Below are 26,419 nucleotides of genomic sequence, written 5' to 3'. Positions count from 1 at the left end.
GCCGCAGAATATGAGCATTTGACAGTATACAAGCAACCATTGTTGCGTGGGCGCTATCAGAGCTGTTCAAAAATAATTTCATTGTAGAGACTTCGACGCCTACGGGGACTGTGATGTGCCGTCGCGACAATTCAATCTTTTTTTTCTTCTAAATTCTTTGACCTTTCAATACTATTTCTCGAGTTGCGTCGCACTGCATGTTTATCGGTGCTCTCAGCGTGCAATTTCCCTCTGCTCCTTTTTTGTAATCCAGTGCATTAATTCATAACACAAACATAACCACATGCCATGCTTCTTTAAAATGTGCTTCTTACCGCTGCCTTTCCACTCCAGTGAACTTGCCAGTATCTATAGCATGGACAAGTTGATAGACCAAACCGTCATGACATTAGTCGTGCAGCAGACTCGGTCGAGCGTTTCAGTGCGCGTCTTCAGAACATCGCAGACCGGGCGCCGTAGCAGAAATCTTCCTCGCGTCTGTGCTTGCTGCATACCCGAGTTGCAGCCGATGACTGTTTGCCGGTTTTATGTTTCGCGAACCAAGCTTCACGCAGCTTCTTGTCCTGCGGCTACGTGTGAATAAGGCTGACACCGGCCTCCGCTACGTGCGTCCGGCCCTACGGCACCGAGCAGTAACCTACCATGTTGCGCGCCTTCAAAGGCAGCCACTACCTATTGTAGTGCTTTCAAGCGTTGTAAAGGAGACACTCGAAGCGGGAAAATTTCGCCACTAAATGAGGACCGCAGCGTTCGAGGGAATTTAAACTCGTTTTCAACTCCCTTCGGCGCGCCCGAAGCAGCCGACGCGGCCGCTATGTCCATGTGATCCCTCCTAGCACGTCACGCCGACGGTGGCGCCAGCTTTTCCAGTGGTGGAGCTCGAGGCCAATTTCCACATCGGACATACATTATTTCATTTTTCTTAAAGTGAGGTGATACAGGAACCTACGTACATATCGTAAAGTGTTAATTACGAGGAAAATAATGCTTTGAATTAAAAACTGTACTGTCCATGCGTCGTACGCGACTAAGTGGATAATTTAAATTTCTTTCCAACATTTCTGGTTCACTACCTGTGCATTCAGTTTGTTTTCGCAAACAGGCGCTCTTCCCTAGAGGCCACCTTTGTTCTGTTTGCGGCAGCTAAAAGCACTGGTTGTGCATGTCCGTAATTTCTAGACTCTATTATCGTCAAGATTCTTGTTCCGCAAAGCACGGAAAATTTCTCAGGAAGACACCTCGGCTCTCTGCTATCGAATCAAGCACATGAGACAAAGATTTGACTACAGCCGCTTGCCAAGATCTAACATCAAATCTTGTCAAGTAGTTGGTGCCGGGCTTCGTATATTCTTTGTGATCCTGTTTGGGAAGGAAGGAAAACAACAGTTTGGGTCGAAAATCTACCTTTCCTTGGCACGTTACACTTGAAGCAATTCCTTTCTTCTTCCTGTACGGAGGGGCGACTATTCCATAGATCAGACATTTCTTTAGGTCGCTGTTCTTGATTATAAGATTTGCTGCGCATAATGATCGCGACGGGGGCCAGGACCAATGTATGTAATCTATTGCGCCGAAAAGACCGGGGCAGTGGTCTGCCCAGCGCAAAGGTGGTACAGACGCGTCGAACAATGCAATTACATTTTCTTTAATGGGCTGACATAGCAACAGATAAAAAGGCATTAAAAGCTGCGAGATTTCTTGTTAATACTACAATGTTGGTCAACGCGATTCGTAGTTACATTCGATTACACTGGAAATGCATTGGTGAAACCTTGAATTTAGAGATTTATGCGCGATTTATATTAGTTTTGTAAAAGTCATTTAGCTTTCTGTATTCTCGACCATCTTATAGATCCGTCAGCACGATCAGTATAGTATTCTGTGCTCTCAAGTATAAGGCCTCTTCGGATAAAAAGCGAAGACAATTACATAGCGCACTGTCGGAATAGAAGTAATGGCCAAATCTCTAAAATACGAATGCGCCCTCTGTGAAATTTGTTAAACATCGTTTTCCGACCCTTTCAATTGCTTCAGCGGAGGCAGCTCGCCTGACCTTCAGTCATACAACCGCCTGCTGGGGCTGAAATGGTGTCATTGTGGTCACGTTTGACTTCGTTGGACATTGCGCTTATCCGACAAACCCACAAACACGCTTCTGAGAATGAGCTTCGCTTTGTGCGGACTGATACTTTCCCTATCTTCGTGTTTTGTCTTCATATATTCCATCCTTTCCACTCCTCCCCCTCCCCTCCCCCCGTAAAGTAGATGGCCGGACAGTTATTCTGGTTAATGTGTTGGTGGATTTAATCTTGCTGTAGAGCCATAGCCAGGACCTTATTCTGGAGTTCTTGTCAGCCAACTCAATGTCACGTTTTTTCTTGCTTAGAGTGGCCTTATAAAGGCTATTAAATTTTAGGAAACAAAGAAGGAAGGAGGCGGACTGTCTGACAATCCGGAGGTATGTGAACGCATGCCGTAATAGTAGGTAGACGCATTTCTTTCTATATACAAGGACGTAACCGGGTTTTGAGAGCCCTTGTAAATTATGGCTACATGTACCACAGAGACCGAAAGGATATCATGTTTGCCAAACCTGCGTTTCATGGCACTGCTCCGCGGGAAAGAGATCTGCAAGCCTGTCTAGCAATTAAAATAATTATTCTATTCTCTTAATACAGTTCCACACAATGGCAAATAAGACGTTAATTAATGTTCTCGAAATAATGGCGAGTGACGCGCAATGTCGGGGGGTTATTAACGGTCCTTTCAAACGAAGCTAGAAACGACCAATAGTCGTCGTCAGTTTCGATTGTTCGCCGAAGCTACCCTTTGGGCCTCTATAGTAGAAGCTGTCGTACCTCTTTTATTAAATGTAGCTCCCTTAAACAGCGTGGGACTTGCTGGGACCAATTTAATCGAACGTACGATTTCCTTAGGGTGAAAAGCGGCAAAAATCTCCCAAGAAGCCCGAGAAGTTACGTTGCGCCCGACGCACACACTCCACGGGTGGTCGGTGACACAGTGTTCGCGACTACTTCTCTGGAGTGCTCTGCTCTGACCCGGCGTGGTGACTCAGTGGCTCAGACTTCTGCTGTTCAGCACGAGGTCACAGGTTGAAATCCCGGCCGCGGGTGCCGCATTTCGATGGTGGTGGAATGCAAACACGCTTGTCTGCTTAGATTTCGATCCCACTGGACCTGAATGTGATTTTTTATTTTTTTAAATAAAAGTTTTATACTACTACTATGCAAGCTAAAGAACCACACGTGGTCAAAGTTAATACCGAACCTTCCCCTACGGCGTGTCACATATCCCGATAACTGGTGCGCGACGTTAAACCCTATGAATGAATGAATACTTTTCTCTGAGCACGTGCCTTTAAAGCATGGTTATACCAACGCTAAGTTCTTGCGCTCTCGCCATTTGCCAGTAAGTCGCTTTGCGCGCCTGTGACTATCCGTCAATTCTAACTGGCCTACAACAAAATGCAAATTTGTTCTCAGCTGTTTAAGAAGAGATCTGGCTCAGTAAGCGTGGTAGGCTTAATGGGTGCGCACAGGCAAGCTGCTGTATGTAATGTATACGAGCGCCAGTGCGAAGTGGGAGAAGTAAAGGCCGCTAATGGTTGCAGAGATTTGACGGATCAGCCCGTTCAGTTTCCTTACAGGTTCTGTGCCAGGGGCTAGTTTGTTTATGCCACCACGTGCAAGCTTCAGGTTTTAGAGCAGTCGACTTCGTGGTTTGAATAAAACATCGAATACTATGTTTCTACGCGCAAATCCAATCACCGTGACGCGTGGGTAATGCGGTATACTTTCCTACATGTTTCGTAATCTGGTCGCATAGATGATAGCATAGCCTTGCATAGCCTTGCACGGAGGGCTTCTAGGTGTGTGGAACCTCATTTCGGAAACTATTGAGCCCATGCCTTTTTTATTTTATTGCGTGACGACATCTCCTCATTCTTTGCTGCCATTAGACGTCTGTTCCTTGTGTTCGTGGTAAGGGCAGCTACGCAACTATATTTATCTGCGTGAATTTACAATAGCTTGCCGCAGGAAGAATGTATTTTTCTCAGGATAGTGGGGCATTCGTGAAATGTTAAAAAATTTCAGCTTTACCTAGGCACGCAACATTCTTTTTTTTGTTACGATAAATATTACTCATTCAGACTTCTACGAAAACAAATCCGCCTCTGCTGCTGTCAAATGTGCCATCTTCTGTATGTTTACATGGACGATTTCAGCATGCAATTCATGACCGAATGCCACGTGCAAATTGATTAGTTTATAACTAGAGAACCATCTTGAACATTGCACTGTTTTTGTGAGTTGAGACCTTTTTACCATATAATCAAGTTTGAGACTTTCAGTATAATTTGTAGTTCAATGAATCTCGAGCAATCAAAATACGTTTTCTTAGAACTTCAAGTCACCTACAACATACTTTTACATTCACTTAGAAGTGAAACAAACTTACGAAGAAGGCCATGTTTTTAAAAAATCCTGGGAGAATTTTGTAGTCACGCAGCACATGTTACGCTTGGTTGAGATAATGAAGAAATGTTATTTTAATAGGAACCATTTTTGAAGTCTACTTCTCAGATCATTTTTATGAATCACCTTCGTTTTTCAAAGAGATCAGAAATTGCCGACCTGAGTTCTCGATGACGCAATGTGGTGACCTAGCGGTGACAGAAAACAGTTGTGGCCGTTTCCTGTAGGTTCACTTCAGGAAACGTGTGCACTATGATGTCTCGAAGCCATAACTTGGTTTAAGAATTAGCATTTGCGGAAACACGCTCCGCTCTCGTCGTCCCGTAACATGCCTTTATGAACATCTATTTTGTTTCAACCAGTGCTATTATAAGACATGCTGTTTTTAATGAAAGCAGATCTTTTCCTGGCTGGTGCCTTGCATGCTGTTCCAGGCGTTGGAGGAAAGTTATGATACGCAAAGTGATCACAAGTGCTACAATTGAACCTACATCAATAGAGATGCACACGCACTCAAACTGCTCATCAAGTTTCATTAAGGCATGTAGTGTATATATTCTAGAGTAAATAGTTTATCATTTCTGCCAGTGACAGAAGCGCCAGTGATCAGCGCTATCTTACATCTACGGACATTTATTGGGCACTGCTCATTAGCCTAGTCATTGGCGCTAACCCATCAAATGCAACTCTAAAGTTAATAGAAGTAATAGTGAAGGATAGCCAGGGAGGTCAGCCAGACACATGCCCCGTTTGCTGCCTTACGCAGGGGAAAGTTAGAGGACGAAAAGAAAGAAAGAAAGAAAGAAAACACTGAGCGTATCACTTGATTTACAGGTGCACATGGAAACTAGAGTCGCTCACTGAGGTCTGTCGACTTCAAAAACTGCAGTATTGCACTTATTGCTTTGTGGGCTTGTGAGTTATGTGGCAATGGTCCAAGCATTTTTGTCACCATAAGTAATAATAAATGCAGGTGATCTTACATTGTACGGAGTAGAATGCACTGGTCTTCACAGCGGGGACAAATACAGAGGCGCTTGACAGACACTTGACACCTCCAAAAGTCGCAAGAATGGTGTGTCACTCATTTCAATGAGGAAGACGAAGCATGTCTGCCTGGCAGAACGTTGTTTGAGTACCCCTTTATTTTAAGCATGAAATGCTTTTAGCTCCCGTTGTCGGTGACCTTCAAATGACCTTGAGCCAGAGGCCAGAGCCCAGAGCCATTATCCGGGCACTCAAACGAGAACTTTCGGGCAGGTTGCGAGATCAGAACGAGATCATCCGGGCAAACAGCCAAACTTAAGAAAATGCGGCCGCTGGCCCCCAACCCTCTGTACATGACCGCATTACATACGTTAGTTGCAAAAAATATTGCTTCCATGTTCCTTTCGATGCTCACAATATCACTCAAGCTGTAACTTCTAGTATGATGAAGTTTTACTTGTCATTTCGAATAGCGACATCCAAAAGGCACATACAGCGCACCATACACTTCATTGTCATCTTTTGGAGCTGCGACAACCCTGTCTCAGCTCTAAAGATTGCAGGCAACCCTGCCTGTGTTCGTTTGAGCGCCAGCGCTCCGTGAGTTCCGCGGCGCGGGTTTTGCGTCGCCTCGAGAGATGGCGCCACGCTGCGTAGCGTTTCATTTAGGCGCTTTTCTTCTTCTAGCTGGTCAGTGCGCTGTCTCCCTGGCGTCTTTTGCTGCCTGTCCAACCGCCTTCAGCCGGTTTCTTCTTCTAGCTGGGCAGCGTCCATATGCACCAGTGCACAGTGTGGCATAGCGCGGTGCGGTGTGTGGGGTGTGCTGTTACAAACAGGCATTGCGCTCATTTTAAGATTGTGGCTAGTATCATCTCCAACCAACCTGCTTTGCCGATTGCCATTTCATTCTTATATCTACTCTCGATTGGGAGATAGCCGGCTATTTTTTTTAATTATACGTGTGTCTCTGGGATGCCGCTTCTTTGTTCGTCGGTGGTGGACATTGACCACCTCGGACGTTTGCCAGGCTCGGCAACGTCAGCGGTGGCCGCTTCCAGAAAGCGGACTGGCCTTCACAACGACTCTGTCATTAAGGCCACCGGCGTCAACTCCCTGAGAAGCGAGGGCCTTGCGACGAAAACTTCGAACTTGTATTGAGCCGTACGGCAAAGAGACGAAACACCAGGGGCCATTAGTCTTCGACATTAATTGAAAGAACGCAACGAAGGCCATCGGCGTCACCGTTGCTGTCACCGTGAGGTTCCGTGTAAAGTACAAGAGCGAGAAAATTGTCGCCGCGCGCCATCTGTTCTATGGGCGAGGGAAAGCGTGCGAGGGTGAGCCTGCCACAGCGGCTCAATCACGTGCACACAAGCGAGGAAAGCGGGGAGAAAGCGCGCTGACTTCCGTCGCGAGCATGGATCCGGCGGGGGGGGGGGGTAGGTAGGGAGGGGGGTGCGTTCTACTCCGGGCTGCTGCATCTTGAAAGCCACCTGTGACGGGGACAGTATCCGACATGCGCTTTGTTTTCATGGCTTAGTTCGTGTTGATGAGAGACGCAGCACGAATGCCAATTCGCTCGCTGCTGCTACCGTACTTCCTCACTCCAGGCTTTTGACAGCGAATTTTCGCGCTCATCGAATGAGATGCGTTTATGTTTACTTGTGCACGCGTGACACCATGCTTGTTAATTTAGTTAGTATGTCTATGTTTACAAGTTTATACGGCGGATAAAACTACTATCCTTACTTAGTATAGCTAGATGTCCACTAATTTGCTATCGCAATCGATGCTTTGCCTTTCTGGTGAAACTGCAACGTTTTTTTGTGTTATGGGGTCCCCAACGACCACATGAAGTGCTTCAATAGGCAATCTGTTCCGGTGATGGCGAAGGGTTTGGTGCCAAATGAAATTACCGACATCACAGTAAACGGATGTTCATGGTGCACATGCGGCCGCGTTGAGCACATCGCGAAAGGTCCCAGACTTGGATAGAATGAAAGCCCAGCCCATTCACATGTCCCGCTGTGCTGTAACGTCACCATCTACGATGTAGATACTGCCATTGACAAATCCCACTTAGAAAATTTGGCCAACCCAGCCAGTGAAGCTGCCATTATCGCAAATGTCGCGTGCTTGGCAACTCACGTTTTTTGAAGATTGTGTTCAACGGCGACTCGCTACCTTCTTGTGTAAAGGTGGACCACTGTCGACATCCTGTGCGACTGTTCGTATAGAAGCCACTACAATGTCACAAGTGTATCGAGTTGGGTCACGTGAGAAGAACAAGCGAGATTATGACGGTGTGTTCCCGCGGCGCTGAAGCCCACTCCGCAGTCGAGTGATAGACCACAGTTCTTAAATGCTCGAATTGTGATGGATACCATGAAGCTTCTAAAAGGACTGCCTAAACATTAAAAGGGTGCTGGCTGTGTTTTAATTAAGTAGTGAACGACCATTCTTCTCATCGGGAGGCTGCCGAAACCATTAGAAAGCGGCCATATCGATGCCGATAGTCGTTAAAGAAAACCAATGACTCTACAGCGTCCGTCCCAAACCCTGCTTCTCCACCTCCCCTGCCGCCCAGAGGAATCGGGGCTGATATGTGCAAGAACACCAAAACAAGCATAGCTGCAGCTGGTGAAGCTTGGCCTATGTTGTTAAAGCCACATTCACTTGCAAGTATTCACAGTGTGCATCAGTATCCTTTGATTCTGAAACTCCCACCGATAAGCTGCCTGAACAGGATAAAAAAGTTAGTGTAATGCTTCAATCGCGCATCAACCCCATTGTCATGCTTTTTGTCAAAGTACAACATTGTCAACTCTGAGTGCACTACAGGTACTGGATGCTCTAAATCCAGTACTTGCCAGCCTTGAGTACTCGTCCAATACTTTCATTTCCTACTTAGATCAGACATACTTCGATTTTACAGTGAAATGAAAGAGGCCTGAGTTCCCTCATCTCATCCTTCCGTCAATATATCTTCACAAATTGGATTCCCATAATCGTTATTTCCGAAACCAACGTAAGAAGTCCTATCAAAATTTCAGGGCATGAGTACTTAGTTTCTTCGACGTGTGAGCCGCGCAGCGAGGTAGTCGTTTACAATCGAACGGATTTTACGTATGCCCATTGCGCGGTGCAACCACATGATGACGATCAGTATGTTTATCTTACAAGCAAGAAATAAGAAAATGTCAGTCGCATTCATGGTGTTTACAGATAGCCTGTCGGGGATATATAGACATTGTTTGAAATTGTTTCAACGCGATAGACTCGCGATTTTATCTCGCGATTTCAACGCATATCACTTACTATGGGGTAGCTCGACCATCAACTCCAGAGATAGCAATTTGATGTCATTCGCCTCTGATCGCGACATTCATTTCAGGAATAAGGGAAGTCCTGCCTGTCTCCGGTGCCGTACGTACAGCAGTTGTCCAGACTTGACTCTGCTATCACGCCACTTCATTTCGCAAGTAGTTTTCATCATAGATAGAAACACATGGGAGTGACCATATTTTGACTAATGAATAGACTAGGAGCCTTAACAGTTGCTTCTTCTCTTCGACTGTATTACGAAGAATCGACTGGTTAAAATTGTAGCTGCACATGAAAAAATGCATGCCAAAAAGACCTTGACCACAACTTCGAGGCTATCATAAGAGAGGCAGTGACAGGAGCTTCACACATCCTAGAAAGGCTACGTGCACTTCGACGACGAGCAGAAAGTAGATACAACCTTACGAAGACAGTCTGTAACCCGATAATGGCACGGCAAACACAGAATAAAATCCAGCGTTGTTTGGACAGCTTGTAGGAACCATGTTAGAATTCTTTTTGTGAATGACTGGAACCTTGTAAACCACTGTCGCACATCTGAAGGAATGTTAGTGGCCTGCACTCGTCCCCGCGACAACGAATTCCTGTCATGGTCTTAGCCCTACATGCATCACTGCCGCACACTGCTTGAGATGGCGAATGATTTTTGTGCACGAATCGCTGGCGTGTCCGTCATCCCCAACGCAGAGGATGTGTCTTCCATCTGTCTGGCGTTATAGAAATGGACATTCGATTTACTATAGAATAACTTGACGCATTTTGTCAGGCGAACAGCCAGGCTAACATCTCCAGAATATCATTAAAGCTTGTGTCTCTCTCTCTTTGGCTGCTTCTCGACGTTCTTCTTCCCCGGGGACCGACGGCACTACCTATGCTCCTCTCGCCCATCTTGAACAAGAGGCCAAGAGAGAGCTGTTGAATTACTACACCCGCACATGGCATGAAATCATTGTACCCCGCAGTGGAACTTAGCTTCTACCGCTACTTCAACCAGAAAAGTCGCCATTTAACCTGGCATCATCTCGCCCTATTGTCCTGTCAAGTTGCATAAAGAAAGTAATGGAGGATGATCCATACACGCCTAGAATGACACTGACACGAAGGTAGGTTTCCGGCGAAGCAGGTCGTCAATGGAAAATGTTATTGACCTCACAACTTTCGTCCAGCAACGAAAATGCCTCAGACGCGTATCAGTGGCGCATTTTTTTATGTGAAAGGTGCATACGACAATGTCGCTCTGAAGTGATCCTCAAATCGTTGGAGGCTGCCGGAATCGGTGTTAGAATATTTCAGTGGATCCGGGACTACTTGACGAGAAGGTGCACTTCTCTGTGCAGACCGAAGATGACAACGGTGCCAACTCTGCTACTATGGTGTTGTCCCACAGGGTGGAGTATTGAGCCTTACCTTGTTTAACGTTACTATGGTGAGATTTGCTGAAGTTTTGCCCAACGCAGTTCGCCTATTAATATACGCCGAATATATTTGTCTTTAGTCTTCAAGTGCCGTCAAGGATCCAGCGGCCAGTCACCCTAAGAAGTTCTTATTTCCGCAAACAATGCCTTACTGTCTCCACCGAAAAAAAAAATGCGCGTTAATTCCGTTTACGCGAAGCCCATGACACAATACCCTATCTGTATCAATGGCCAGGCCGGTTCATACCAGAAGTCTCATCGCTTCTTAGGCGTTATTATTAAAGGAGCTTCATGGAGCCGCCCCCCTGCTTCTACCATAGGAGGAGACTAATTGATTTGTTCACATAATGAAGTTCGTGTGCAGAAAAATATGGGGCACGTCAGTATGCTACATGCTGCACCTGTACAGAGCGCTGTTTCTGGGCTGTTTACGTTACAGCTTACCGTTTTTGGCGAATACACGCAAAAAAAATACTCACGCTATCGAAAGTTTGAAAGGCCAGGCATTGCGCTCGTGTATTGTACTACCACGGAGCGATTCGACACATGCAACAATCATGATCACTAGAGACCATTCAATTTCACCTTGCGCGTAACATCTGACAACCTCGGAGCTGACACTCGACATCTCTGTCGAGTCTTCAGTCACTATATTGCTGCTTTACCGGTGCAGCGACCTGAAGTAATATTTTCAAAACTCGTCGGTCTTTACACCAGCAGCAAGATCACTGCTATCCCTGTAGTGCATATGGCATCCACAGGAACACCTCACGATTCCTGGAATTGGGAAGAAGACACGCCATTAAACAGGGGCCCTACGACAGATGACATTGTTAATAATGAACGAGATGTATGGACAAAGAACGTACATTTACACCGATAGATCGGGCTTCGCCATCTGCTCCACAAGCGCAGTTGTCATCCCGATCTTACTAGTCACAATCAAATTCAATGTGTCTCAGATGACGACGTTTGTGGCAACAGAACTTACCACCCTGCATGCTGCTGTTAATTACGTCGCGCAAGCCCAACCTCAAAAGTGGGTAGAGTTTTGTGATTCCCAAGGCAACCCTTCAAATTCTGCACTTGGTCTTACGACGCCAGACTCATGATCAATTTATATGTGAGGCAAGAGAAGCGCTCCATCAAGCCTTCTCGAGGGGCTATGACATCATCTTCCAACGGCGACTGGGGAACCATAGCATTGTCGATAACGACCTTGCTGGTGATGCCGCCCGGTCAGCCTATAAAGAAACCAAGACAACTTTCATGTCCCTGCCGATAACAGACACTGCCAGTGGTCTTCGTTTGCCGTTTGCTTGCTTGCACCAAGACGTAAACTTCGCGGAACACTTCGAGTGCTCCAAACTATCTTCTCCACAAATTTGATCTTTCGTTCATGCTGCAAATTCTATTGCTCGTCTCCAATGATGACGCAACATTATCGTGCCGCCTATGGTTAGAGGTGGCTTTTACGTAAACTTACTCATTACCTCCTGAAATTTCAGGCACATCCATCTGTTACTTATGTAATTGTGAAGAGACAAGAGAACACGTGTCATATTTTTGTGATCGTTATCACCAAACGCGCCAAACGCGAAGTTCTCCGGAGTGTGTTAAACCGGCTAGATCATAGAAAATTATAAGACGCAAAGGTGCTTCGACTTTGACCCCACGCGTCGCCCCCTCGCAGGCTTACAAAGCGACGTGGGCCTAACTACAGTCCGTCAAAGCGACTGGCATCATTGAACGATTGTAGACGTTATGAACAGTCGTCCGTGTTCGCATTGCAAGTACTTTCCTTCCTCTCTCTCCTATTATGTTTACTTTTCATCCCTCATCCCACTTCCCCTTTCGTAAGGTAAAAACCCGGACGCGCGTCTGGCTAACCTGCCATCCTTCCTTTCCTCCTTCTTTGTGAATACCACGCCCAGCCACAATAATCTTGCGTCGCAGCGGGCCTGTGGTAGCTTGAGATTGTTAGAAGGGTCGAGAATTCATTGGCAGCAGATTGAAAGACCGGGGGAATTCCAGTCAGCTACAGTGACATTACGAGCCCGTAATCTGAGTTTTCTTGCAGCGCCCGTTCTAGATGGAGCTATCCCAACTGTCCCGGCAGTGTCGACGGCGGACCGAGTGGTAGCGTCAGCACCGTCATCGAGGTCATTCGTGAAGACGCCGCAATAATGCTGCATCCTCTGAGAAGCACTGTTGTGACCCTTTTTGAGAGCATGATGGAGAGCCTCCCGGATGTCGGACACTAACTAGTCTTAGGTTCCATAACGTAGGCTTCACAGCAGGCTCTGGAGGGGTAGCTTGGGATCACAAAAGGACGCCCACTTTTTCAATGGTTCTTCTAAAATGCAATTAATCGTGGTAAAATGAGCGGCAAGCTCAGCCCCGTCGATGTCATGTGGCCCATTATATACTTGATTGTCAGTAATTTACCATGGATGATAACGGCATCCAAGCAGTTCTCGAATGAAACGGATCCGTCGGTGTAAATGTGCAAGCAGTTAACATTCTCTTCTTGCTGTAAAGATAAGCACATATGCCTTCAGACTTAATCATCCTAATGAGTGCGCGCTTTCACGAAACCGTCTTCACCTTCATCTGCCCTCACCCTCACGAAGTGAGGTGATGTGAGGTGAGGATCGTATAGCTGGAAAGTCGGGTGAGCGAAGGTGATAGAGGGTGCACGTCGTGAGGCAAGGGCGAACGAAGACGACTTGAACAAAGTGAGGCAACATGAGTAAGTCGCTATTCAAACTGCTAAGGTGGGCGGGGAAAGTGTGAAGGCTTTGCATTTGATAGAAAATGTGTGGTCACACTGGAAAGACAACTCGGCGAATTCTGTCAGCCGACTTCCGGTGACAACAGTCTCCTCCGTTTCGACGCCTCTGTAAATACACCGACACCAACATACTGCAGACCATTCGCCGAGGTCCGTATGCATTTTAATTTCTGAGGAAGTAATGCCCGCCTGTTCGAGTACACCAGCTCATGGACTAGAATTGGTCTATCTGCCACGGGCAATTTTTTTTAAAATTTGAAAGGGTTTGCTGGAACATCCACTATACAGCATACGGCGCACGGCAACGGTGTTAAGAGAAAGCTTTAGCTCGGGCTCAACTACGACGCGGCCCATTCAAATAAATGTAAAACGCAAAAACGTTTTTCTGAGATAACCCCTGCACCGATTTTAATGAAATTTGTTGCATTTCAGAGAGAAATTTAAATTCTAGTGACTGTTGGTAGCGGAATCTTGATTTAGGTCCTGAATATTGTTAAAATAATTTTCAAAAATTCGAAAGGCAGAAAAAATAGAAGATTGAAGTTTACAAATTCATAACTCTGCATCAAAAATAGAGATCGCAGATCTGTAAACGGCATTCATTAGACCATTGAAAGCGGACAAATTCAATATATTATTTCATACCTTACGCGAGTTTGTTACGTTGTTTACAATGGTTCTGCAAAAGCTATATTTCCATATTACTAATTCTTTTGAGATTCATGTGTAACATATCAATTTTGTCCGCTTTAGATGTACTATTAGATGCAATACACGTAATTGTATTATAAATTTTCGTTGCTCAGTTACAGATTTGTAAACTTGATAGTTTCGTTTTTTGAAGATTTCCAATTTTTGCCAATTTTTAATAAAAAGGTGACGACGTAAACCAAACATCTGAAACCAACAGACACTAGATTTTAAGTTTTTCTTTTAAATGCAACAAACCTAGTGAAAGTCGGTGCAGTGGTTGACGAGAAAAACGAATTCTCCTTTTACATGTATTTAGATAGGAGCACCCGAACTAAAGCTACCTCTTCACGCCTCTGGACTTTATACGGAATATCACGGCGACGACGAGGGTGATGACGATGGCAAAAATGCACCAGGGGTGTCCATATAATTGATATCACAGTAATACAAGGCGCATGCGGAAGACGGGCCAGGCAAGGCGCATCTCCATCGTGTCCAATATTTGTGCCCCTGCCCATATTTCTCACTATTATTAGACACTAAGTTCTGCAGTGCTTAGCAAAGGGGAAGATTTGCTTCTGCGCGCCCTTGAAGGAAGAACTCTGAAGTAGCTGTTTAGAATTTCTGTTGGTGATGTGGCTGTAGTAAGCCAACGCCTTTTGAGTTGCTGTTTCAATAGTTTCACCGGGCCAGAATAGTGCCACTCCATCGTTCTAATTGTTTCAGTTTGTTACTGCGTATTTGACAGATTTTTCCAACGAAGTTTACATCGTCGGTTCGCCCATATTTGAATTTTCTGTAGTATCTGAGTGGGGGGTGTGTTGTGTGTAACAAGAGTGGTCCACCGCTACAACGTAAATAATCAATATCAGTGTGCAATGTCACGTGAATGAAACAATACAAGCCGTGCACATGACCTTTTATACATACTCGCATATACCTCAGAGTAATGGTTCACGTTGAGTCTCTCGACTGGCACTATAACTATAAACATGGAAAGAGCGCAAATGTTCCGAAGCAAGCACAGGTTTCAAATTGGGCGATGGGAGATCGAGTGTTTGTTTAGTGCGGTAGATGTTTTCCGAGCCAAAGTGACCCCGAGGTAACAAACCTACATATGACACCCGTATTGTTGTTCTGAAACTCTACGAGTATTCAAATTTCAGTCGGCCTTTTTTCTTGCGCACATAAAATATCTGGCTATAGTATGAACTCTGTAATTGTTCGTTATACAAGCAACGGAAATGCGCAGTATGGCTTTATCGCAAAAATACAATAATAAGCAGCTCTTATTAATGCGGCAACATTGGCAAGTTCCTAATCACTCGGCTGTCCTGTCCCTTAGGCAGCCCTGGCTAAGTGATGAACACAGCTAGTTCACAGGTGGTTCCTACAAAACAGATCCATTATGCCTTTTTAGCATTGTCATCATAGTGAGCGTGCGCGTATGTGTGCGTGCGCGCGCGCGCGCGCGCGCGCGCGTGTGTGTGTGTGTGTGTGTGTGTGTGTGTGTGTGTGTGTGTGTGTGTGTGTGTGTGTGTGTGTGTGTGTGTGTGTGTGTGTGTGTGTGTGTGTGTGTGTGTGTGTGTGTGTGTGTGTGTGTGTGTGTGTGTGTGTGTGTGTGTGTGTGTGTGTGTGTGTGTGTGTTTCTTGTCTCAAACGTTCTAAAAAAGCCTGCAAAAGTTGCTTGAATCATCTCACCACAGATGAATTATCTGCCCAGCTGGACATCATTTGCAACAGGAACCAAGGCAATACGTATACTAAATCAACTAATTGCATTAATTAGTTTCTTATTTACCAACTTTACGGCACATGCTTATGCAGGAAAGTTGAAGTTAATTATCATAAAAGTCTTGTTCTGCGTTTCTACTTTTGAATATGGCCATGTAGACCTAAATAACTGCTGTCAAATTATTCGGTTAATTTGCCTAATTATGCACGTGGTACCGCGACACAGGGCTCTCTGTCCAGCGCCTGCGTGACATAGAAGTGTGGCGTAAAATGAAGTTTCTACAGAGCTAAAATTCAGCTCGTAACATACTCGCTAGCTATATCTGAGGAAGGGAGAAAAAGCTACCATGAAGGACGAGTCTAACCGTTCGATGAATACTTTGTTTAGCGCAAAAAGACAGACACAAGAAAGACGACAGGACAAGGCGCTACTCTCAACTGACATAATTTTATTGCGTCACTCCTTTATAGACCGCTCAAACCAGAGGAACATGCGCAGTGAGCACCATGCGGTGGAGCCACCAACATCCGATACCAAGAGCGCACTCATGCGACAGAATCCAAAAAACCAAATTCAGCGCTGTACAAGGTTAAGGAAGGCACACTAATGCACTGTGACCCCAATGACTGAATGAAAAATGCTTCTGATAACTTTCGGGCGGTGGTGTCACGACTCTTCTTCAAAATTGTGGTATCACGAAACATGGGTTTGCACTTGCATGTTTTACAATGGTGAGCCAAATGCGAACCTGTGCCTGTTGGTATGGATCGCTCATGTTCTCTAAGGCGCTCGTTAACACAGCGGCCTGACTGCCCTACATACACTTTGCCACATGACAAGGGAATTTTATAAACCACACCGACGGTGCAATCTACAAACTTCACGTGGTTCTTTTCACAATCAGGTTTTTTACTTGTTTTAGAAATACGGCTGCACAACATCGACAGTTTCTGAGGAGCGGAAAACACTACCGGAATTTTGTATCTGGTGGCGACATTCTTCAGATTGTGAGCCACTCTGTGGCAATACGGCACAACTTCAGGCCTTTTCTTTTGTGTGCTGCAGTTACTTTTATGCCGCTTGCCTTTCAGTTTTTGAAGCAATACCTCCGAGACTGACGTCACCACCACACTTGGGTAACCAGTAGCCTGCAGCCTATTTAACTGTGCAAGGAAACTCATGTTCGCAGAGTGATGACAAGACTTCTTTAAGGAAGATTCTAAACACGCGCTCTTGGGATCGGATGTTGGTGGCTCCACCGCATGGTGCTCACTGCGCATGTTCCTCTGGTTTGAGCGGTCTATAAAGGAGTGACGCAATAAAATGATGTCAGTTGAGAGTAGCGCCTTGTCCTGTCGTCTTTCTTGTGTCTGTCTTTTTGCGCTAAACAAAGTATTCATGGATTCGCACCAACTAGCCCGCCAACGCATTGTGCTGAACTAACCGTTCGAAACTAGTTTTTGTAGGGGGTCGTTCTGGCCATTGTATGGGACGCTGTACAAATATCTTCATAGAAAAATACACAAGAAACTGACATGCACACTTGAGCGCTTCGTCGCAGTGATTCAACAAATATCGCCCCAGCTGCTCAAACCAGAGCAACGGAGTAGAAGAAAACTCAATCAAGCTATGTCGAATCGTACGATGATTTTAGACTGCGTGCCATTAGCTATATGATATCTTAGACATTCGGTCATTAGAGGGTATGATTTTTCTCACAATCAGTTTCAGTTTCATACGTAAAATGAGCCAACACTTACCTAGGTACACGATGTAGTAGCACAAAGATGCACCAACAAGCCCACATCCTCCCCCTTGTCGAGCATAAAGTTGCTACAAACCTAAATACTCCCATTTATATGAGTGCCTCGGCTGAAGAACCTCACATTCCTATCCACCATAATTATTTTGAGTGTTTATCGTTTGCTTCACCCTAAACTTAATGTAAAAAATCTTCTCGATTCTTTTGACCTGCTCCTTCTTGCTGCACTGTTTGGTGAAGCTGCTTAAACTTGATGGGAATCTCTCACACGTCGACTGGGCACGCATCCTCCTGCAGCGTCTGGTCGCGCAGATACTGTCACTGAGTCGAAAAGCGTGTCGGTAACCTTCGCCGCTGCGTTTTTATGCAGTGCTGGACGCCAACTCCCGCCCACCGGGTGGCCTCATCTCGGGCACGTTCAACGACTTAGGCACCTACGACCAGTGCCTGTCCACGGCGGCACGCGATGCCGACGGTGGCGTCCACTTCTCGGGCCAGTATTGCACGCTGTACCTGCAGCCGCGACGGCTCCCTTTCTTCGAGAAGATCGTGCGCCGGCTCCACGACGATGTCTACGACGGTGTAAGTATTGCCCTTTAACGAAGAATATTTTCACTGCAGCGCCCGAAATTTTAAATCTAGCACCCACTGTCCCACACTGGAGGAATTTGAATGCATCTCACTGGGTGCTACGCTGCATGGGCGCTCTTCATTGTGGTGCACAGTGTTTTGCTCGCTTTGTTTGTTAACACTTCCAGGGGCCGATGTATTTCGTGCACTTGTCGGATACGCGCAATACTTCAAGCTTCGGGTCTCGTTCATTAGAGACCCGCCTCGGTAGCTCAGTGGATGGGACGTTGCGCTGATGACCTCTAGGTCGCGAGTTCAATCACGGCAGTGACAGCCGCGTTTCAATGGTGGCGAAATGCAAGAGCGCTCGTGTACTTAAATTCAGGCGCACTTTAAGTAAACACACGTTTCCAAAATGAAAATCCTGAGTACCCCATTGTTGCGTTTCTCGTAATTAGATCGTGGTTTCTGAACTCAAAACTGCCGAATTTTTTATTTATTTATTTATTTATTCGTTCACTGGAGAGCAGCGTCTGGCTCGGGTTACAGTGGGTGCTCCAAAGGTATCTTGAAGTAATAAAAGAAGGTGTCGCTGACGTATTTAATGAGAATCCAGGTTACTCTGTCTGTAGTACTGCAGTGCACATCTTACCTTCCTGTTTCTCTCATCTTTAATGTCACGAATATTAACCAGACATTTTTCTCGTTATTACGCGACCTTCACTCTTTCATATCTTCGTCAGGCAGCTTCTTTCCTGCCCTCTTATTCCAAATCAAGTAATCGAAAGAAGGTGATGCGTGCTTTGCTGCGCTTTCATTCAACCCTGGGACAACCTACCGAACAATCACATGGGACCCTGTATCGATCGGCATCCTAGGGAGAGAGGCAGATAGGGAAAAAAGCTTTAGGTTCACATAATGCGCAAAGCAACACGGTGTTTTTTTTTGCCTCTATCCCACCTGACGAGTTTGAATGCCTGCAGCGAAACACCTTACTTTAACATTATGCGGCTTCGACAAGCCAGCGTCAAACGGCAGCAGAGGCTCATCCCATAAAAATGATATCGCGCATACAATTGAAAAGATCCGTTGTTGTCGAGGACATAATCTTGATTATCACCGTAATAAGAATCGCTATACGATAAATAACCATACCAAAGATCTCGAATGGCAGGCGTTTCTTTCATCGTAAGAAATCATCAGCAGCCTCTGCTACGGAGCAAGACTGATAGCCCTTTGACAGATGCTCTACAGCCGTTGGGGGCAGTTTGCCAAGGACCATCGTGGTGGCGATGCTTCTAATTGTGTTTTGTTTTTCAGTCAGCCATTATCTAAGCTTGCCACTGACACTTCGAAATGCATTTTATTTGAAACGATCCATTTCGGTTTCCTAATCGAGGCACGTTACTGACAACCATGACGCGTTATTGAGCTTGGTACAGTTGGTGCATTGTTGACATTTTGACAGTGTAAAAGCCAATAGTTGAGGCAAAAATGTAATTTAATGTCATTAAACGCATTTATAAACCCTCTTCAACGTTTTTCAATTATGAGCACCGTAAGAACAATAGCCCAGGTATTGCTGCTTAGCAGTCTTTTGGCCACTGCTCACTGTTCATAGCACGTGACGATGGTAACTAGAATGAGTAATTTCGAATAAATTTATTCCAGTTCTGGCAACTTGTCATCAAGAAATCCACAACATAAAACCTACTTATTCGGTCCTGTGTATGGACACCATTACCGGGTTATAGTATACAGGTGGATTCACGAAGCCACTTATCAGAAACGTTGGTTCGAAGGAATTTTTATTCGTCTTTTCTGCGTGCTGTTATGATTCACCTGTCAAGTGTGAGAAGCGTTCACACGGGCGTCCCCAAGTCGACATAATTGCCCTCTTCGAAACAGCGTCACCCCTTTTTTTCTCCGAGCTGACACAAAGGGATGGACGAAGAAAAGACAAACCGAAGGGCCGGAGGCCGTCGACGACAGAAGCTGACACAAAGGGAAGGACGAAGGGAAGAAAATCCGAAGGTCAGGAGCTCGACGGTAGAACCTGACGAAAGCCCTAATACTTCCACGGGCTCCCGAAGAAGACATCGACGTCGACTACCACAAGACCGCAACGGGTTATTTAAGGCCGTCCTGGCCCCCGTGTTAATCAGAACCGTTCGAAGCTCGGAGGAGAGTCACAACCATGTACTAATGAAGTGAATATAACCTTTTCTACTTTTTCATCGTCATGATGCCCAGCTTCATCGTCCTTTTCTGATTCTTGGGGTGAAGACCCACCTCCCCCGGTCGAGATCGTATCAGTGCAGACTATTTGCAGGCGGAATATCTCGAATGAAAATTCTCACATTCTCAAAGACTACCGCTGTTCGGCGCTGTTCTGTAACGTTGCACATACGATTTCAACATTAAATTAAAGCTATAACATCCCTGATCTGACTTTGTTTCGTGCACGTTGACCTAACTAAATACATCAACATAACCAGAGATAACAAAATGCTCTTGTTGAGTCTGACCATTTATTTTAGCTGTATTTGTCCTCTCACCATCAATAGTGTCGGTTCTAGATTACTGAAAGCGTTATTTATCGAACATTAGCGACAAAATATTTCAGCTATTTTGGAAAATTTATTCCAACTACTTTTCTAAAAACCATCGCGTGTATCTCAGTGGCGTTCAAAAACGAATTGATCAGCCCTATTGACGAATATGTACCGACAGTTATCACTAGCGACTCCGATATACCATGGCATTCGAACACTCTAAAAAAGACAATCATAAAAAAATGATACCTTCTACTGGGAATGTAAGTGTGCAAAAGAGAGATAGAGAGCGCGGATAAGGAGGGAAACGGCCACATTTGCTATCCTGGACGGGCAGAAGGAGAAAAGAGCTAAAGAAATTGAGAAGTATGAGTAGGCAGACCCAAACCGGAGCACAAAATCTGAAGCGGCCTACGTCGCTGTTAAGGCCTATCTAGCAGAGATACAAGCGAAATGAGTGAAGATATAGCCTCCTATATTTTTTTCTGTGCCCGCGTCATCGCTCCAGTAGCGCCGTTCAATGTCCTAGCCTGGCCTCCTCGTATTTCACTAGATGATGATCATAATAATAGTGATGATAATTTATTGGCATCTACTTTGAAACGGAACGGTGACAAATAGTCACCTGGCCTGCTTCAATTAATCAGGTATGCTTTAGTAGACGGTTATCATTCTAGCATTTCGCCTACACCTGTGTAATAATTTCTTTCTTCCTTAAAACTTCTATATCAACCCTGTACAGTTACCTATGCCTGTAGTGGATCCGGTGATATCAATCTCTTCCCTGCTTTTCGTGCATTCTGGAATGACAGCGCCCATCGCTAGGGGCGCTATCGAAGCATCTGCGATCTCATGGGTGGCGGCAATGGAAAAGAAAGCTGCCATGAGTAACTGCTTAAGAGGAAAAAACGAAATCAGGAAAGAAACAATTTATGATAACTCAAAGGGAAGTTCATTACTTTTCGAAGCGAGATCGGGATGCCTTAGGAAACGCACCTATAAAGCGAGATATAAGATGGAAGAAGAGATGGAGGTGTGCTTGCTGCGCTAAAGCTATGGAAACGATGGAGCATGTTTTATTAGAATGCGAAGACGTCTGCCCAGTGGTCGATTTAGGCACCACTAGCCTCCTTTGAAACCCTTGGGTTCAGCGAGAGCAGTGGAAAAGTAAACATGTCCGCAATAGAGATTAGTAAGAGGCGATTGGAAGATTTGTGGAAGAAAAGTAGGGAAACGACAAAAAACGGAGACGTACAAAAGCAAAGTTCGCTATAGGGGATCAGAAAATTTGGTTGTGGGAGTTCATAGCTCTTTTCCTTCTTTTTCTTTTTTTTTCTTTTTTAACCTAGGTAGGACATTAGGCAGTATAATAGCAAGAGCTTGATGGCGCAACCCACCACCCCGTTCCAAAGGGGACGCTCATAACATCCGTCCATCCATCCATCCGAGGCGTTGCCGGCGTGCGGAACAGGCACAAAGGTAACGTCTGTACATCTGGAAGTCTGAGACTTCCAGGTGTACATAAAGCAGCGGATGACAATAAAGTATAAAACGAGTATAAAGCAGCGGCTGCTGTACATAAATCAAAGAAAGCACTTTCATCAGTGAATTTGACTACAGGCGCATCCTTCCCAGAAAAAGTACAGAAGAGGCTGTCCTAGCGAATTTGTTGTATTGCACTAAACGGATTCGCAGTTCGCTTTAGAATTTCAGTAACTTATATTTATTCTCGTACGCATACTTTAATTTCTGCGGCAGGCTGTTTGTTCGTGCCTGTGTAGGTGTTACTGGTGATTATATTCAGTAAATTGACAGAAGCTTTGCAGAGAGAAGGCCAGCTGTAGCGGGGGCCATGCTATAGCATCGTCTGCTCCGATAAGGATGATGATTTATTGGAATCCCCTTAGAAACTAGGCAGTAGATAAATAGTCACCTTGGGCCCTATAACGTAAAAATGTTCTAATATTTGTATTCCAATCTGCTGACGTCTAATTTGCGTAACCGCCTACGCAAGCATCGGGCGGTGACCTGCAGCGTTGACTCAACAGCCCAATTAAACGCTCTCTTAGTTTATATATAGGTCACTATTTTCCGCGTACAAAACGAATTACATTGCCTACATTGAGCGGTTTTATTACATTGGTAATTGGCTTCCAGGAGGCAAGGAGCACGCTCAAGTGGAGAGGGTTTTGATGGGGCCGAGCCAGCGCACTGAAAATAGATAACCCGATGAAGAGCGTGGTGCCGGCGCGTGCGATTGGTCCGCTTTCCCTTACTTAGCTTGCGGTGACAGGTCGAAAATCGCGGCGGCGTGCAACGGAACGTTAAGAATGCCGCTAAAACGGATCCTCAGCAAGAAAGAGTTGTCAGAGCGGGGTCGTAAACGGGCCGAAAGTGCTCGAAAACGTTACATGGCCACGCAGAAAGTTTTATTATACGCAAATAAACCCTGCTCTCCAGCAGGTGCGAGTAGCCAGTGCCTGAGCGATCGGCGGCAGCCATATTTTATTCCTTTCGGAACGGTGCAGCCTGCGGCTATTCAGAAAAAAAATTCCATTTTGTTCGGCATATGAATACATCTTTAACGCGTACACGTCACTTTGACGCGGTGAATTTTCGCGGTTTTGTGACGTCGCGTGACAGGGAGGTGAAGGGGATGCAGCCCGAAAACATTTGACCAGTAGCCGAGGGCTAATAGCGAAAAGGCTTCGAATGAGAAATAGCTATGTTTCTTTTGTTCAGTCCAATTATGCATAATGAAAGTGTACACGCCATATGAGATGGGCAGCTACTGCGATTTTCGCGAGTTCGCGTGACAGACAGGAGAGGGTGGGGGGGGGGGGTCCTAAACGTTTTTGACCTATCGCGGAGGGCTGACTGCAGAATTGGAATAGAAAAGTTTGGAATAGCTTTACGTTATAGCGCCCCTGGCCTGCTTGAGTTAATTAGGTATGTTATACATATTTTTCATACTAGCATTTTCTTATACATCTCCTTGTTCTTGCAACTCTTCCTCAAAACTTCTCTATCTACCTCGTACCGCTACTTATGCCTGGAACGGATCCGGTCGTATCAATCTCTTCCCAGCATTTTTTTTCACCGATACTGTAAACGTCTCTTGCTTATCTCGACTGCTGACCGGCTGATGTTTCCGTTCACTTTGAATTCAAGCGCTCTATTTTGGATTGGCACTGCCGCCTGGCGGCGGGTGCCGGAACTAGTCTCGACCGCCTCGCTCTGCGCTTTTCACGCTGATGGGTAGCATGAAAGTTTATAGAAGGCTATAAGGTCAAGCACTATGCGGTCTTAGTGTATTTTAATAAGCCATCAAGATGTATTCAAGGAAAATTTCTTCATTGCGGAACACCCTTCCTTCTAAGAAGCGAATATCTTGAAATCATTGCTAACCATAACGCTAGACGTTATTCAAATATTTCTTCCATCAATTAGGATGGCACGCACCCTCGCTCTGAATCTGGCGTCAATGGGAAAATCTTGTCCTTTCTCTCTTTTCTTCTTTTTCTTTTTCACTGTCTTCACATGCGGCTGCTATCAGTGCGTGGATGCTCCGCATTTACGCAATACTTGGAAATCATCGATATACATATGCGCTGACTTAGATTTAACAATTATTGATACACACCGCATCTGTGACGCCGAATTCGAGTGTAAAGCAGTTACTGAAGGCCTCAGGGGTGCAACGACGACAGTGGCAAGCATATACAATCGACCTACACATTCTTCGGACACCACACATAGAGTGCTAAGTCTCTCGCTGATGTCCACCATTTGTGCTATGTGGATACTTTAATGCTCCCCACTCACGCTGGTGTTCCCATCCACAAGACATTCATGGAGTGGAGGTTCACGATCTTATTGTCAAACATAGTCTTCAAACATTTGATGACGGATCACCTATATTTGTGGGCAGAGGAAAATAGCATTCCACCATCGACCTTGCGATATCAGCAAGAGATGCGTCCCTGGCCTGGTCATGCGAAGCGGACCAATGAGGCTCAGATTACCTACCTATCTGGTTGACGCAACGACATACTTCGAGCCGCCAGACTTCCAGCTACACAGTGACAAACTAGGGCAAGTTTCTTTAGCTGATTTCATAAGCGCCATCACATTAAAGTCTGTTCAAGTTGGTGAGCTACGATACGACGACTAGATAAACCGAACCCCGATTTTAAGCTCTTGAAGCTCCGCGCCTGTCGACGCCGCGCTTACAGGAAAGCACAGTGCCCTAAAAGGAGCACCTACTGCACGCTGTACAACCGCTTTGATGCAGCCATACGGCGGCATACAAAACAGCTTCGTCGCAAGAGCTGGGCAGCCCGCCGTAGTTCCTTGCATTATGCAGGTGGTTTTGGAAGTTTATGGCGCGTGAAAAAGGCCCGCTGCACTCCTGAAGTCTGTAAGCACCCAACAGCAGCATTGTGCATAGCGACCGGCCAGTCACGGAAAATGCTTGCAGAAGCATTTGCAGACTTTTTCGTCTCTTCTATGTCAAATGACAACACAAACGGCAACTTTTTTTTCTGATTATTTGAACGGCAACTACTTGCTATAGCCCTGCTTGCCAAATGGACGAGGCAGACTTCACTCTCGAGACGCTGCGCCAAGCGCTTAGTCTCTGCAAGCGCCGCGCTGCCCCAGGTGAAGACTCTATTGCCTACCAAGCCTTACGAGACATTCACAAGCCTTTTCATGAATGTATACTGGACCAATATAACGAAGTATTCAATATTCAATACAGTATTCAATATAACGAGTATTCCCTGTAAACTCCTAGAACATATAATATATTCACAAATAGCATGTCATCTCGGTGATCATTCCTTCTTTTTTCACAATCAGCACGGTTTCCGGCCTGGTTTGTCATGCGAAACACAGCTTTTTGAATTTATTACTGAACTTCACCTGAACTTAGACTCTTCACTTCAAATTGACGTGATATATCTAGACTTCGCCAAAGCATTTGACTGTGTTCCCCATCAGCGGCTTTTGGCCAAACTTTCATGCCTCGGTCTTGACCCTCTCGCACTGCCATGGATCCGTTGCTTTCTTACTAATCGATTCCAGTACACAGCTATCGGAAATCATTGCTCAACCACTGCTAGCGTCATCTCTGGAGTACCACAGGGGTCCGTCCTCGGTCCTCTTCTCTTTCTCATCTTCATAAACGACCTTCCCAACGGCATATCATCCAATATCCGACTTTTTGCAGATGACTGCGTAGTCTACCGTCGCATTACAGACCCAGCCGACCATGCAATGCTCCAAAAAGGCTTACATTTATTAGAAACATGGTGTTCCAAATCTTTGATGAAACTTAGCATCTCCAAATGTAAAGTTATGCAGGTATCCCGTAAACACTCTAACAAGAATCACCCGTACTTTTTAAACTCAACAGCCCTATCCACCGTTGAATCGTATCGTTATCTCGGTATCACTATTAATAGCAAGTTGACCTGGTCCGACCATATAACATAATTGGCTACCCACACTAATAAATCACTTGGTTACGTCAGACGTACCCTTGCGCTGTGCCCCTCATCCACAAGAAAACTAGCTTATGAAACTTTTATTCGAAGTAAACTTGAATACGCCTCAGCTATTTGGAACCCGCACCAAGCTTACTTAATTAATATGTTAGAATCAATACAAAATCGTGCCGCTAGATTCATCACTTCCAGGTACAGCCGTGAAGAAAGTGTCAGTGCGATTAAATCATCTCTAGGACTCGAACCATTGGTGTTGCGTCGGAAAATTGCGAAACTGTGCCTTTTCCAGCGACTTTATTATAACTTCCCCGAACTGCATGGAAGGCTTCTAATCCCACCAACCCGTACATCTCGTCGCCTTTTTAACCCTTGCAGCATCCAGCGCTTGCATGGTTCAACATTTTCCTTTAATGAATCGTTTTTGCCTAGCGCCATTATAGAGTGGAACAATTTACCAGATGGAGTTGTCAATGAGCGCAACCCCATTATCTTCAAGCAGCTGCTTACTGATCACCTTAAACCCTAACCTTATAATGACCGTACTGTGCCTTCATTCT

General features: G+C 45.5%; 1 protein-coding gene across 1 annotated transcript in view; it reads left to right on the top strand.

The window, feature by feature from the left end:
• The window catches only part of LOC142585395 (nose resistant to fluoxetine protein 6-like), an 87,625-nt gene that overhangs the window by 15,453 nt on the left and 45,753 nt on the right, over positions 1–26,419 (top strand). The window contains exon 2 of the mRNA XM_075696169.1: positions 17,598–17,809. Within this exon, the coding sequence (XP_075552284.1) occupies positions 17,598–17,809 (212 nt within the window). The remainder of the gene's footprint in view (positions 1–17,597; positions 17,810–26,419) is intronic.

Source organism: Dermacentor variabilis, chromosome 1, assembly GCF_050947875.1.
Source record: "Dermacentor variabilis isolate Ectoservices chromosome 1, ASM5094787v1, whole genome shotgun sequence".
Lineage (NCBI taxonomy): Eukaryota > Metazoa > Arthropoda > Arachnida > Ixodida > Ixodidae > Dermacentor > Dermacentor variabilis.
Note: the sequence above shows the minus strand (reverse complement) of the source record. Positions and strands in the feature narration are given on the sequence as shown.